Source organism: Phacochoerus africanus, chromosome 15 (assembly GCF_016906955.1).
Source record: "Phacochoerus africanus isolate WHEZ1 chromosome 15, ROS_Pafr_v1, whole genome shotgun sequence".
NCBI lineage: Eukaryota > Metazoa > Chordata > Mammalia > Artiodactyla > Suidae > Phacochoerus > Phacochoerus africanus.
Window position 1 is genome coordinate 21973638 of NC_062558.1, and position 16928 is coordinate 21990565.

Below are 16928 nucleotides of genomic sequence, written 5' to 3' on the forward strand. Positions count from 1 at the left end.
ACACAGTTAAAATCCAGAGATGGGTTTGTGCAGATTAGGGGTTCCAGGTTTCTATGTCAATTTCCTCCTGATAACAGCATTAATACCTATTTTGCACCTTCTGATGCCATTTTTTTTTGCTTTCTTCTCTCAATACCACCTGCACTGAATATAAACCCTTCTGCTCTGATGGGACTCAGCACCTTCCCCACTGCTCAGTGCTGGTGCTCCTGACCCTGCCTCTGCCTTCTCTGCTTCTCCCAGTTCCCTCACCTAGGAGCCTCTCTCCAAGAATTAGGTCCTTTCTTCCTGACACATCTGTGCAGGCACCTTTGTGTTCTGCCCTTCCCGCCCTGCTGGCTGACGCTTATCCACCGTTACCATCTGGATCGGGCATGAGGCTTCCTGTCTGCCCTGGCGTAAGGGGGATTCTGGACTAAAAAAGTATTCTGACAAATATCGTATGACATCACTTATATGTAGAATCTAATAAAAATGATGCAAAAGAACCTATTTACAAAACAGAAACAGTCAAAGATTTTGAAATCGAACTTAGAGTTACCAAAAGGGAAAGTGGGGGAGGGATAAATTAGGAGTTTGCGTTTAACATACACACACTACTGTATATAAAATAGATGACCAGCAAGGACCTACTGTAGAGCAGAGAGAGCTATACTCAGTATCTTGTAATAACCTATAATGGAAACGAATCTAAAAAAGAATAGATGCATATGTGTATAACTGAATCACTTTGCTGCACACCTGAAACTAACACAACATTGTAGGCAGCTGTACTCCAATAAATTTTTTTTGAAAAGTATTCTAATAAGTTGTGAGGGAAATCCTACATCACAAGTGAAATGCAAATGTTAAAATATAAGGCAATTGTTTGACATTCTGACTTCTTTTTTTCTGAAACAAAGCAAATAATGATATCAAAAAAGTTGAACTACCAGGTTAAAAAATAGGCAGAGGACCTGAACAGACATTTTTCCAAAGAAGACCTACAGATGGCCAACAGGCACATGAAAAGATGCTCAGCATCACTACTCATCAGGGAAATGGGAATGAAAACCATGATGAGATGCCACCTCACACCTGTCAGAATGTCCATCATGAAAAAGACCACAAATAGCAAGTACTGGTGAGGATGTAGAGAGAAGGGAACCCTGTGCACTGTTTGGTGTGGGAGTAAATGGTACAGCCACTATGGAGAACAGTGTAGACCTTCCTCAGAAAAATAAAAATAGAACTACCACGTGATCCTACAGTTCCACTCTTGGGTATATATCCAAAAAAACCCATATACATTAATTCAAAAAGATACATGCACCCCAGTATTTATTGCAGCACTCTTTCCAGTAGTCTGGGCATGAAAGCAACCTAAATGTCCTTCGACAGAGGAATGAATAAAGATGGGGTATACATATGCAATGGGATACTACTCAGCCATAAAAAAGAATAAAAATTTTGCCATTTGCAGCAATGTGGATGGACTTGGAAGACATCGTGCTAAGTGAAATAAGTCAGACAGAGACAAATACTATATGTTATCACTTATGTGTGGAACCTAAAAAATATGACAAACTAGAGAATATAACAAAAAAGAAGCAGGAGTTGCCGTCGTGGCGCAGTGGTTAACGAATCCGACTAGGAACCATGAGGTTGCGGGTTCGGTCCCTGCCCTTGCTCAGTGGGTTAACGATCCGGCGTTGCCGTGAGCTGTGGCTCGGATCCTGCGTTGCTGTGGCTCTGGCACAGGCTGGCAGCTACAGCTCCGATTAGACCCCTAGCCTGGGAACCTCCATATTGCCGCAGTAGCGGCCCAAGAAATAGCAAAAAAGACCAAAAAAAAAAAAAAAAAGAAGCAGACTCACAGAAACTACTAATAGGGAGGGGCAAGATGGGGCAGGGGACTAAAGTATATAAACCATTAGGTATAAAATATGCTATAAGGATAGATTGTACAACATGGGGAATAAAGCCAGTATTTTATATCTATAAATTAAGCATAACCTTTGACAATTGTGAATCACTATGTTGTACATCTATAGTGTATATAATATTGTACATCAATGATACTTCTCTAATTAAAATTTAAAAAATGATACTGGTTAAATCCTCAGGTTAGTTCATGTCAATTGGAAAAAATGACTGAATTATAATACATATATGTATTTTTTTTTGTCTTTTCTAGGGCTGCCCCCAGGGCATATGGAGGTTCCCAGGCTAGGGGTCGAATCAGAGCTGTAGCTGCCAGCCTTCGCCACAGCCACAGCAACGTGGGATCTGAGCCGCGTTTTCGACCTGCACTGCAGCTCATGGCAGCGCCGGTTCCTTAACCCACCGAGCAAGGCCAGGGATCGAACCCTCAACCTCATGGTTCCTAGTGAGATTCGTTAACCACTGAGCCATGACGGGAACTCTGAATTACAACATTATTATTATTGGATTATTAGATGAAGGAAAGAACGTAGGCAAATCAATTGAATGCACGAGCTGAAATATTCCTAGGGATAGTTTTACTGGGTGCTTGAGAGAACGTTACAAACATTCATGCATAATAGAATAGGAGGCAGCAATTTGAAAAGAGGGAAGGAAGCTGAGAGCTGGGTGGGAGGAGGTGGGGTTAGCCAGGCCTTGAAGACACGGGGTTAGTTCTAATGCAGAGGCCTCAGCCAAGGCAGAGATGGTTGTGTTATTGTTGTGATTTCAAAAATAAAATCTCAGGCATCTGTATTTACAGCCTGTGATGTTTTATAGTTTTAATCTGCCAACAGTGTGAGTTCTCCTTAAAAATACAGATGGTTAAAATCACATGCACAAAAACTGTCTTTTTCTTGTTGCAAATCCTATGTATCAGATTCTTCATGTTTACTTTCTGTTATATTTTCCATCTCCTGACAAATGCTGCTACTCTTTTGATGAATTATGTAGAGTTTTATGTCAGACTTTCATTAAGTTGTTTGTCATGTCCTATATTTATTCTGATAAGTTCCTGATCACTATATACCTAATTTTGAGTTCTCAATTCTCTTAGTAAATGGATATACCATGAATGTCATGGAACTTTTGAAAATTACCCAGAGTTGTCTGGAAAGGACAATGAAAACTGGACAAAATAACTGAATCTAATTGTTGGTAGTGGCATTCAAAATGCAGATTAACCGTCATAGTTTTATATGTACCATAGTGTTTTCTTTCAAAGTGGAAACACCCCTTTTCCAGAATGACATCCCAGATTAAATTTATCAGCAATGAATACGTGACTTAAATGTACAGAAGGATCAGTTGGAAATGCGTTGACATTGTTTAATTGTTAGGCAAAATTGTTTCATTTTAATCAGTATTTAAAATTGATATTGATGCTTAAAAATAAGAGAGACTAAGGACTAGAAACAGCTCAAAACATTTTTTTTTTTCCTTTTTAGGGCTACAGCATATGAAGGTTCTCAGGCTAGGGGTTGAATCAGAGCTGCAGCTGAGGTCTGCAGCACAGCCACAACACCACCAGATCTGAGCCACATCTGCAACCTACACCCCAGGTTGCAGAAACACCAGATATTTAACCCACTGAGCCGGGCCAGGGATCAAACTGGCATCCTTATGGATACTAGTCAGGTTCTTTTTTGTCTTTTTAGGGCTATAACCGTAGCATATGGAAGTTCCCAGTCTAGGGGTCAGTCATATTGGAGCTACACCTGTCAGCCTACACCACAGCCACAGCAATGCCAGATCTGAGCAGCATTTGCAACCTACACCACAGCTCATGGCAACGCCGGGTCCTTAACCCGCTGACTGAGGCCTGGGATCAAACCTGCATCCTCATGGATACTAGTCAGGTTCTTAACCCACTGAGCCACAACGGGGGCTCCTCAAAACATTTGTAATGCTTAGTCATTGTATGTCTTTCTTTTATGTTGGCCAACAAGAAATCATATGGTTCTAAAGTGTAATAGTTGTTGAATAAGACAGTTTTTAAATTAGTGACTATGTATTTATTTAGCTTTTTAAATTTTTTTTTAATTTATTTTGGAGGGTTTTTTTAGGGCTGTATCCATGGCATATGGAGGTTCCAAGGCTAGGGATCAAATCAGAGCTACAACTGTGAGCCTACACCACAGCCACAGCACCTCAGGATCCAAGCTGCATCTGGGACCTACACCACAGCTCACAGCAATGCCAGATCCTTAACTCACTGATTAAGGCCAGGGATCGAACCCATATCCTCATGGATCCTAGTCACGTTTGTTACTGCTGAGCCATGATGGGAACTCCCTTAATTAATGACAGTTTAAACTGTGACCAGTATAATGAGAATGTTAAAGAAATTTGTATTTTCACACTGAACAAAGAATGTTCAACATTTTATAGAGAATAATATAGTTTAATCTTAATTTTTGGTACTACTTAGAAATTAATAGAATATATAGTTGAATCATTGCTTGTCACAAAATATTTTCCTTCAAGTGGAGAAAATGGAATATTTGTGTTGCAAATACACACATTTAATGTCTTGACCATTTTATAATTATAAAAAATATCTTGTAATATTTTATTGACTATATATGTTGAGTATTTTTAGAATTTATTTTATGTTTTTAAAAAAGTTTTATTGAACTATAGTTCATACACAATGTCATTAATTTCTGCATTAGAACAGAGTGATTTAGTTATATATGTACATACCTCCCTTTTTTCAGATTCTTTTCCCATATAGCTTATCCCAGAATATTAAGTAGAGCTCCCTGTTTTGTACAGCAGATCCTATTGGCCAGTCATTCCATATACCACAGTGTGCATATTCCACTCCCAAGCCCCCAGTCCATCCCTCCCACTACCTGTCCCCCTTAGTAACATAAGTTTGTTTTCAGAGTCTGTGAGTCTTTCTATTTCATAAATAAGTTCATTTGTATCAATTTTTTAGATTCCACATATAAGTTATACAACATCATGTCATTACCATGAAAAGACATGATAATCATGATAATCTCTAGTTGCATCTGTGTTGCTACAAAAGGCATTATTTTGTTCTTTTTGATGGCTGAATAATACTCCATTGTATATATGTATCACATTTTCTTTATCCATTCCTCTGTTGATGGACATTTAGGTTGCTTCCACGTCCTGGCTGTTGTAAGTAGTTCTGCTATGAACATTAGGGTGCCTCTATCTTTTTGAACTATGATTTTCTCCAAATAGATGCCCAGGAGTGGAATTGCTGAATCATACGGTAGTTTTATCTTTACTTTTCTGAGGAACCTCCATACTGTTCTATGTAGTGGTTGTACTACTTTACATTCCCACCAACAGTGTAGGAGCGTTCCATTTTCTCCACACTTTCTCCAGCATTTGTTATTTGTAGACTTATTAATGGTGGCCATTCTGATTGTTGTGAGGTGATACCTCATTGTAGTTTTGCTTTGCATTTCTCTAATTATTAGCAGTGTTAAGCATCATTTCATGTGTTTTTTGGCCATCCATATGTGTTCTTTGGAGAAATGTCTCTAGATCATTTGCCCCTTTTCTGCCTTTTTTAAGGGTTGTATTAGCAGCATATGGAAGTTTCAAGACCTATGTCACAGCCACGGCAATGCAGGATCTGAGCTGAGTCTGCAACCCAAACCACAGCTCATGGTAGCACTGGATCCTTAACTCACTAAGCAGGGCCAGGGATTAAACCCACATCCTTATGGATACTAGTCAGGTTTCTAACCCACTGAGCCACAATGGGAACTCCCATGTGGGAGTTTTTGATTAGGTAGTTTGTTTTTGTTTTTGATACTGAGTTGCAGGAGGTGTTTGTGTGTTTTGGAGATTAATCCCTTGTCATTTGGTTTATTTGCAAATATTTTTTCCCATTCTGTGGGTTGTCTTTTCATTTTGTTTATGATTTCCTTTGCTGTACAATAGCTTTTAAGTTTAATTAGGTCCTATTTGTTTACTTTCATTTTTATTTTCATCACTCTAGGAGGTGGATCTGAAAAGATATTGCTGAGTTCATGCCAGAGAGTGTTGGGCCTGTGTTTTCCTCTAAGTGATTTTTAGTATCTGGTCTTACATTTAGGTCTTTAATCCATTTTGAGTTTATTTTTGTATTTGGTGTTAGTGTTTTAATTTCATTATTTTCCATGTAGCTGACCATTTTCCCCAGCACCACTTAAGGAAGAGATTGTCTTTTCTCCACTGTATATTCTTACCTCCTTTGTCTTAGTTTAATTGACCATAGGCGGCTGGGCTTATTTCTGGGCTGTCTATCCTGTTCCATTGATCTGTATTTCAGGCAAACAGTATGTGTTATTATTCTGTATTCAAAATCTCATGTTTGTTTGAAATCTCAAATAGGAGTTTTACAGAAATACACTTTGTAATTTTAAAGGAAGTAAATGTGTGCATGTGTACACACACACACATCTGTCTACATCTTTATTCTATTGAATTCATTGACTGCCAAGATGAATTCAGTTATTTAGGTTATTGAATAAATATGCCTATGATTTAACATATTCATAAAGCTAAGTTTGATTTGTGCACTATATAGTAGCTCTGGTTTGTCTGCAGAAGATGGGTCAAATCCACATTTCATGTCTGATGCAAAGCCCAAGACCTCCCAGATACTTTTGAAATATTACAGATGCACATTCTTCTGGTCACCCTGCCTCATTTCTCTACATGCACTGGAGTTTTATTTTCAGTTTGCTGTCTTTCATGGGTCTTTCTCTCAATTTTGTCCTGTTCCCATACTGGACACTCAGCCTTTTCCTTATCTGTACCAATGCCCTCGCTGGCCTTCCCCTCAGAATAAATAACAACAAAATGTCACCACTGATAGAGATTGCTCGTAGCAGCATTATTTGAACTAGACAAAAGATGGAAACAATACAATGCCTATCAACTAGTGGATGGATAAATACACATGCCCAGCCATACAATGGAATTCATACATTCATTCAGCAATAGCATGAAAGAATGAAGCAAGGATGCAGCTGTCACACTGCCAGACCTTGAAAACATTTGTTCTAAATGAAGGAAGCTGTTCAGAAAATACCACATGGTGTATGGTTCCACTGGTATGAAATGTCCAGAATAGGCAAATCTATGGAGACAGAAAATAGATTAATGAGTGCCTGCTATTGGTTGTCTTAGGTTGGGAGAATGAGGCTGATAACTAAAGGGTGTGGCTATATCTTGAGGTGATAAGGCTGTTCTAAAATTAAGGCGTTCCCATCGTGGCTCAGAGGTAACGATCCTGACTAGTATCCATGAGGACGCCGGTTCGATTCCTGACCTCGTAGTGGATTAAGGATCCAGTGTTGACGTGGGCTCTGGTGTAGATTGCACATGTGGCTCAGATCTAGCGTTGCTGTGGCTGTGGCATAGGTCAGGGGCTACAGCTCTGATTGGACCCCTATAGCCTGGGAACCTCCATTTGCCATGGGTGCAGCCCTAAAAAAAAAAGAAGAAAAGAAAAAAAGAAAAGAAAGAAAATTGATTGTGGTAATACTTGTACAAATATGAATATACTGAAAACCATGGAATTAATTTTTATTAAAATACAACTGAGAACATTGTTAGTTTCAGATATTCAAAATAGTGATTCAGTTTTTCTGTACATTATAAAATGGTCAGGACAGAAAGTCTAGCTACCATCTGTCACCGTATGAAGTTATTGCAGTGTTGTTGACTGTACTCCCTATGATGTGCATTGCATCCCTATGACTTGTTACTTTATAACTATAGTTTTTTCGTGTCTTCTCATCTTCCTATTCCCCTCCTCTCTAGGCAAACCATCAGTTAGTTCTGTTTTATTTTTGTTCTATTTGTTTTGAATTGCAGATTCTACACAGATGTGTAATCATGCAGGATATGTCTTTCTCTGACTTATTTCAGTAAACCTAACACCGTTTAAGTCCATCCATGTTGTTGCAAAAGGCAGAATTTCATTCTTTTTATGACTGTGTAATATTCCATTGTATATATGTACTACATCTTCTTTATCCATTCATCTGTTGATGGGCACTTAGGATGCTTCCATATCTTGGCTATTGTAAATAGTGTTGCACTGACGTGAAGATGTCAGTTCAAACTAGTGTTTTTGTTTTATTTGGATAAAAATCAATGATTGGGATTACTGAATCAGATGGTGGTTCTATTTTTAATATCTTGAGGAACCACTATACTGTTCCCCATGGTGGCTACACCAATTTGCATTCCCACCAATAGTGCACACGTGTTCCCTTTTCTCCACATTTCTGGCAATACTTCTTTTTTATTGACTTTTTGATAATAGCCATTCTGATAGGTGTGAGGTGATATCTCTGTGCATAATACTCTGTGGCTTGGATTTGCATTTCTCCATTATTATTGACATTGAGCATCTTTTCAAGGGGCCATTGGCATCTGTATATCTTCTTTGGAAAGTGTCTGTTCAGGACCCTGGCCCAATTTTTTAATTAGATCGTTTGTTATTTGAGTTGAATGAGGCTTCCAGACCAGAAAGCCCACTGAGGGGTTCGGTGCCCTTGCTCCCTGCCCTTGCTCCCTGGGGGGAGCCTCCGAATTTGTGATTACTGTCCCTGTGGTGTCACCCACAGGGTGGGTGCTGACCTTGCCACCCTCCTCTGCACCTCGTCAAGAGTCCTTCTCTTGTCTTTAGTTGTGGTTTGTCTTTCCCTGGTCCCCAGGTGCTTCTCCTGGAAATTGATCTGTAAGCAGCTGTCACTTTGGTGGGAGAAGATGAGCACAGAGTCTTCCTTCTCCACCATCTTGGTTACCACATTTTAAACTTTAAAAGAATGCATTGTATAATATGTGAGTTACATCCCAAAAAACTGTTGGGGTTTTTTTTGTTGTTGTTGTTGTTGTTTGTCTTTTTTTTTTTCCCTTTTCTAGGGCCACTCCTACAGTATATGGAGGTTCCCAGGCTAGGGGTCGAATCGGAGCTGTAGCCGCCAGCCTACGCCAGAGCCACAGCAACGCAGGATCCAAGCTGGGCCTGCAACCTACACCACAGCTCACGGCAATGCCAGACCCTTAACCCACTGAGCAAGGCCAGGGATTGAACCCGCAACCTCATGGTTCCTAGTCGGATTCATTAACCACTGCGCCACGACGGGAACTCCCAAATTGCTGGTTTTTTTAAAGTCAGCAAATTGCAGAGTTTTTCTGTTGGCAGCTACCAGCCACCAAGATAGTTTTTTTTTTTTTTTTTCTGGAGCTATGGTGGTTCAAGTGTGAGAAGGAAACAATTTAAAAATGAAAGTGCATTTCATTTTCTTACCATGATGCTCTCAGACAGCCCCTGTGTACAAGTGGCAATTTTCTTGGTGATCCCCAGAGCCATTAATGCCCACTTACTTCTTTGGGGGTTTCATCTTTTTTTTACACACTTGCATCCAGTCAGGAAAAGCAGAAGTATGAATTATAATTCTTCACTGACACAAATATAGTAACAATATACACCAACTTCATTTTTCCACCTCCAGTGCTTAAAAAGCAGTAGCAACTACAGAAAGTTTGGGACATAAGTTTCTGTTTTGACCACACATTGTTTGATGACAGGGGTCTGCGCATTTCAGCTTCTAAACAGATGGATGAGGCTAAACTACAAATCTCAGCTACCTCTGAGTTACAAAGGTAGAAGCAAAAGTGTTTTTTTTTATTTTTTTGCCTTTTGTTGTTGTTGTTATTGTTGTTGTTGTTGTTGTTGCTATTTCTTGGGCCGCTCCCGCGGCATATGGAGGTTCCCAGGCTAGGGGTCGAATCGGAGCTGCAGCCACCGGCCTATGCCAGAGCCACAGCAACGCGGGATCCGAGCCGCGTCTGCAACCTACACCACAGCTCACGGCAACGCCGGATCGTTAACCCACTGAGCAAGGGCAGGGACCGAACCCGCAACCTCATGGTTCCTAGTCGGATTCGTTAACCACTGCGCCATGACGGGAACTCCAAAAGTGTATTTTAATAGAGGAAGAATGTGAACAAAAGTTACAGCTCTGTAAAACACTCTGTAAATTCCCTGATCAAATTGCATGGAATGAGATTAGAGCCTTCATTCTACAGAAACTTATTTTAACATTTTCTGTGTGATTTCTTTCGTTTTTATAGCTTTAGATCCAGCTAACGACCCATGCTTGAATATGAAATGTGGCCGCCACGAAGTGTGCATTGTGCAAGGTTCTGGGACCGCGGTCTGCATTGGCCAGCGGAGACTTGCCCACAGGTAAGTCTTGGGAGCGCAAATCCACTGATGGAAGGGCACCCTTTGCTAGGACTTACTGCAGAATATAATCGTTTGGCAGCGTCTGCTAAGCTTTTATCCAGAGTTTTATTGAAACAGTTGCAGAGTCTTGGTTAACATAATTATGATTCTCTTGAGTTAAACATTGTTATCAGGTGGGATTACTATAGATTATAGAGTTAGGCATATATTGTTAGATAAAGAGGATTTTGAAGGTTGGATTAAAGTGCCATACTGCATAATGACACTTTTTCAAGTGTAAGGAACATACCATTTGGGTACCCTCTAAATATTTCTGTGTATGCCAGCTCAAACATCCTGTGTCCCTTGGGGGAAAATTTGGAACAAAGTTAAAGGGGGAAAAAAGTGAGTGATGGGTGTTTATAAAAAAAAGATGAAAAGTCACACACAAATAGCGATAAGGGTCTTCAAGGAAGCGCTGGTACTGAAGTTGTGTGGTCTAGTCTCCGAACGCCATCACAGTCCCCAGAGGAGAGCAGGGGCTAGAATGTCTCATAGAATAATCACCACTGCTTCTGGAAAGTGGGCTGCATGTTGAGAACTATCAGGAGTTTAGAAATAATGTGAAGTTTGGTGCTGAGTCTTAAGGACCGGAAGGTGCCGAACCAACGAGGGAATGACGGTGACTGGTGGGCAGGTGGGCCTGTTCCAAAGAGACCACTGTCTCTGGGACAGTGCCCTGAGGTCCTGTTTTGTTTTTACATCAAATGAACGAGGGGATTTTGCTATTTCGGGGACGTTCAGAGATGATTGGTTTTTGGCTTTAGTGTACTTATATCTGAATTCTGTTATTCAAGCACCCCAGCAGACATTCGATAATCATAACCTAAGTAGCATTCTGGAAAACAGCCAATACTTAAGTCTTTGATGCTCCTTATTTACAGGAAGGCGCAGAAGTCCAGGCTACTTGTTCGTGCTCACTGGCTTGGAGGGCGTCTTCCCTCTGTGTAGCTGCAGAGGCCGATCCCAGGCCAGTGCAGCCAAGACCGAGGGGTTGGGATCAGATCACCTGGGACAAAGTCGGTCCAGTGACATCCCTGCAGAAGTGAGAGAGGAAGGGGAGAAGCCCAGTGTGGGGACGGAAGGTGTGAGAGAGGCTGGAAAAGAGCATTTGCTGAGATCAGCATCCTGGGGGGCTAAGGGCAGGGAGCGGCAGAGGGTGAAGCTTGGCTGCCTGGCCTTTACCCCCAGAGCCAAGACCTCTGTGCTGGTTCTCTAAGAGATGGCTCCACTTTGGGCCAGAAGTTTATTTTTCTATCTCCAAAAAGCTTCTGAATTTCTTGGAATTTGTAGGAATTAATCAACAGACATTAAAAATATGACTATGTGAACGTATGTGTTGGGGGGCAGGGTGCTCAGGAGGACAGTGTGGAAATGAATCCACGAGTAGCCGAGTTCACTTCCTCTAAAAGCAAAGCTGTGTTATCGCCTTCCCGACCCCCAGGAAGTTCCCACCCATGCACGTGAACTCCCTGCGAAAGGGTCTGCCATTTCACCCTGGCACCCTGGGCCCAGAGAAGCAAGCAGGTGAGGACCTCCCCGTTAACGCCAGGCTGGGCAGAGCCGGCCCCTCCTGAGGACTGACCCCTGGGCCAGGAGAGCCCGGAGCCAGCTGGCCTCACAGATTCCTGCATCTGGTGACTGAGTCCCTGTTTTTTTACACATGTGCACCTCACTGCTTCTCCAACTTGCTGTTAAACAGCGACTTTGCAGACAAAAAAGAAACTTCTTAACCTGATAAAGATTCACAGAGGCTGACAGCCTAATGGTTTCAAATATAAGCAGGGGAAGCATTCCGCCCACAACCAGAGCCAGCTTGGCCCTGGGCACCCTGTGAGCTGGGCAGGGGCTGCACGTGCAAGTGTTTTTGTGGATAGTGCTTGGTCCCCTTCTGTTTCTGATAGAGACTGGGTTGACATTGCACTTAGTATGCACTATATTCATTCAATAAATAGCTAGTTTCCAGAGAAATAGGATTTGTATTCAACGTGCTTTATTTGCTTTGAGCATCAGTACACAAGTGAATGTTTAAATCGCAGTGTATGTGTGTTGTGAGCGGGAGTCCAGGGTATGTGTGTGTGTGTCGCGCCTTTGCTGCCTCTGCAGCTGCAGGTCATCAGCACTATTTCCTAGATCAGTGTTTCAGCACCAGTCAATGCTGCTGGTATTTAAAAAAAAAAAGAGAGAGAGAGATTTGGCAAAATAAGACGGAGTGAGGTTGAAGACGTTTTCTTAGGACAAAACCAACCCTGTTAATTTCTGCCTCATTTACACCAAAGGTTGAAAAAAAATCGATAAGGAAGCAGGGGCCTACTAAGGAGGCATTAAGTCAAAGAATGATGAGGCTAATTTAAAATGCTGCTTATCCTAAATATATTATGAAGAGAGGATGCATCCTAAAACTCCTCTATCTTAATTGTACACTTTTAGGGAGCTCCCATTGTGGCACAGCGGAAATGGGAACCCTGCTGGTATCCATGAGGACACAGGATCTATCCCTGGCCTCACTCATTGGGTTAAGGATCTTGTGTTGCTGTGAGCTTCAGTGTAGTTCGCAGATGCGGTCTGGACCTGCCATTGCTGTGGCTGTGGTGTAGGCAGGCAGCTACAGCTCTGATTTGACCCCTAGCCTGGGATCTTCCATATGCCGCGGGTGCAGCCCTAAAAAACAAAAATAAATAAATAAAATACGGCTTATCCAAAATATATATATCAAAAGAGATGAGCCCTAAAACTCCTCTATGTTCATTTTATGCTTTTAGAATTCACAATTTTAATGATTATATTCAAGAGAAGATCTAAATTTCTGTGTAAGTTTGAAATGACTATGGTATTTACATTTCTATTACTAAACATTGGAATACTTATGATGGGAAGGTTGAAACACAAGATCTGAGGTATAGTGGGGTCCCACACATGTTTTTGTTAAGTTGAATTGAACTTATTTAACTATTTTAAAGTAACGCTTCTTATATTTATGTAAGATTTCCCCTTCTTGGCACATAGATACACTGATACTGTCCTTAGGGAGAGTGAAATCCAGCATTTGTTTCACACTTGACATGTGCAAAGCTCTTTACTAAGTGCCTTACTTGATTTAGTTTTTAAAACAACCCTAGTGCTTTAAAGTAAAGGTTATTGTGCCCTTTATATAGAAATAAAAACTGAAGCTCAGAGATTGTGGGTATCTGCCTGAGATTAGTTATATAGAGAAAGAAGTAGGTAGATGGATAGAACAGATTTAAGATTTGAAATCAGGTCTTTTCGATACATATTCCCTTTTGTAATTATAAATAAATTTTAATCATGTTTAATAACAGACGTGTATATAACCATGAGAATCTAGCTCTTTATGGATCTCTTTTGGTTAAAATAGAGAGGTTTGCAACACTTTTTTATTAGACTTAATTTTCTAGAGCAGTTTTATGTTTACAGCAAAACTGGACAAAAAGTACAGAGAATTTCCCACAGGCCTTTGCCCCACACATGCACAACATCCCCCTTTATCAACATCCCCAAGGGTGGTACATTTCTTGTAACTGTAACCTGCATTGACACATTGCTGTTACCCCAAGTCCATGGTTCATATCACTTTTTAATATTAACTGCATTTTGAAACGGGTCATAGTATTTCGAATACAGCGAGTTAGTGTAACATCGTTTGATCCCTCTTTTTGAAACACAGATAATAGCAAAACTTCATCGTATTGCATGTGTGTCTGGGACTTTCCTACAGATATACAGATTACATATAATATATATATTTGTGTGTATTATGTATATGTGGGAATATATTTGTGTACATACACATGTGTGCCTACCTAGTTCAGTCTCACAATGGTGATGTGGGGTGAAGTGGGTTACAGTTATTACCTCATTTTATTAATGAAAAAAGCTGAGACCCAGAATTTGCTCAGGTGATAGACTTGGATGCTGAACCTGATCAGTGAGATTCCAGAATTTATTCTCTTAATTATTACATTGTAGTGCCCTTTGAAACATACTATTTAATGTTTGTAAAGCATTTGTATAAATGAGGCATTCTTCTAAGCATTTTGGAGGTAACTCATTTTGTCTTAAAAAAAACCCCCTATTTTCCTTTATGAAAATCCTTGGGTACCTGCTGCCTCATGAATGGTTTCTGAGCATATTTTAATGCACATGCTTTCTCGCTGAACATGCAGTTCTTAACTTCTCCATTTATTCTGATATCAGCCCCAAGAGCCACTTGAGAATTGCTCAGAAGAACGTTGAACCCATTAGACTATCCATTTAGATCTGTCAGCGTGGTTTGGTCAGGCTTTACTTTAGACCCTGCCCATCACGCAAACCAAAGTACATTTCTCAAACATGAGACAAAGGCCGCACTGACAACACTTTTTACGTGCACAGCACTTACCACATTGTGACATCATTCCCACTCCTGTTAAAAGTCCGATCGCCTTGGGGAGCTGCTCTGACCCGATAGGGCAGAGTCCCAGCCTTCAGGGCTACAAGATAGCCCTGCAGGCAGGGGTATCCCTATGTGGGGACATCTCAGAACAGACGTGGATCCGAACTGCCTGCGTTCAAGGTCCAGCCCCTCTGCTTGGCTGTGTGACCTCGGGCAGGTTACTGCAAACCTCCATGATGCCTCTTCCTCTGTAAAGAAGGAATGATAAAGGCTGTACTTCCTGATGATGTTTTAAGGATTGATGAGTTAATATACAGAAGCAATGAGAACAGCACCTGAACTGCAGTAGGCATCTGCTTTTTTCCCCAAAAAACATATTGTATATTTTGTAATTGTAAACTTTCATTATGTCTGAGGTTTTCCCTAGCAAAATGTTTTGCCCATTTACCCCTTTTTGTTCTGGCATGTTCTCCATTTCTGAAGAGGCGTTCAGCCTGATGGTTAATAGTATGTAATTTGAAACTAGTCTGGCTGGCTTTGAAGTCCGGCTTCATCTCTTTGGAGAGAACTACTCTGAACCCATTAAACTCCCTAAGACTCAGTTTCCCTATTTGTAAGACAGAAATGATAATTATATGGTCCACGTTTTTTGAGAATTGAAGACATAATTTGTGTGAAGCACTTTTCACAAGGTTAGCACTCAATAAAGATTAATTATTGAGAAATTTCAGTTCAGCCTTTTCCTGGATATCTCCCAGCCCAGGAAGAATCAGACTCTCTTTTGTCATTGTCTGTAGCACATTAGAACCACTTTTAATCCATCTGCATCAGAGTCCTTGTTTGTGTGTTTAGGAGCTAAAAGTTGAATTGCTGTTGACACTGTGTGTGAGAACCTTGGTTGACCCCCATCAGGAGTGTAGGAGATGCAGTTCTTTTATTTCTAGAAGAATTAATTTTGTTAATGTCTTATTACCCAAAGCCATCTATAGATTCAGTGCAATCCCTATCAAATTCTAATGAGACTTTTCACAGAGATAGAAAAAAAAAAACTATTCTATAATTTGTGTGAAGCCATGGAAGACACCAAATAGCCAAAGTAATTTTGAGAAAGAACAAAGCCAGAGACATCATACTTGCTGATTTCAAACTGTACCACAAAGCTATAGTAATAAAAACAGCATGGTAATGGCATAAACATGGACATGTGGACCAATGGAGCAGAGCAGAGAGTGCAGAAATGAACCCCTGCATATACGGACAACTAATGTTTGACAGGGGAGCCAGGAACACCCAACGGAGGAAAGACAGTTTCTCTAGTAAAGGTTGCTAGGGCAACTGGATAACTACATACAGAAAATGATATTGGACCCATATCTTAAACTGCTCACAAGAATTAACACAAAATGTATTGAGGAATGAAAGGCAGAGCTAATCTTGTGGAATTCCAAGAAGAAAACATAGGGAAGAAGCTCCTTGAATTGGTCTTGGCAAAGGTATTTTGGTTATGACAGAAAAAGCAAAATCAGTGAAAGCAAAAATGGGAATAATCAACCTTAGAAGCTTGTTTACAGCAAACGAAAACATCAGAACAATGAAAAGGCAGCCTATGGAATGAGAGAAGATACTTGCAAACTGTATATCAGATAAGGGGTTAATATCCAGAATATATAAAGAACTTACACAACTCAATGACCAGAAAATTAACAATCTGATTTTAAAATGGGCAGAGGACTTGAATAGACCTTTTTTAAAGAAGTCATACAAATGACCAATAGACACATAAGATGCAAAAAGTTACTAATCGTCAAGAAAATGTAAATCAAAACTGTAATGAGATACCACCTCACACCTGACAGAATGGCTGTCAGCAAAAAGACGGCCAGTACTCTTGGAGAGGATGTTGAGGAAGAGGAACCCTCCTACACTGTTAGTGAGAATGAAAGTTGGTGCAGCCACTGTGGAAAACAGTATGGAAGTCCCCCAGAAAATAAAAATAGATCCACCAGGTGGTTCAGCAATTCCCCTTCTGGGGAATATATTTGAAGGAAATGGAAACAAGAGTTTGCAGAGATACCCTCATTTTTGTGTTTATTATAGTGTTATTCTCAATAACCACGATATGGAAACGCCCTAAGTGTCCATCATGGATGAATGGATGAAGAAGTTGTGGCATTTATATGTACAAGGAAATATTCGACCATAAGAAAGAAGAAGATCCTGCCATTTGCAACAGCATGGATGGACCTTGTGGGCGTTATGATTATTGAGATTCGCCAGACAAACAAAGACAAATAC

The 16928-nt window shown here is 40.5% G+C and overlaps 1 protein-coding gene across 3 annotated transcripts in view; it reads left to right on the forward strand.

Annotated features, from left to right (window-relative positions):
• SPOCK3 (SPARC (osteonectin), cwcv and kazal like domains proteoglycan 3) overlaps nt 1-16928 on the forward strand; it is a 365578-nt gene that overhangs the window by 162655 nt on the left and 185995 nt on the right. For all 3 annotated transcript variants that reach the window (XM_047761776.1, XM_047761777.1, XM_047761778.1), the window contains one exon: nt 10087-10201. In XM_047761776.1, coding sequence (XP_047617732.1) covers nt 10087-10201 — 115 coding nt within the window. The remainder of the gene's footprint in view (nt 1-10086; nt 10202-16928) is intronic.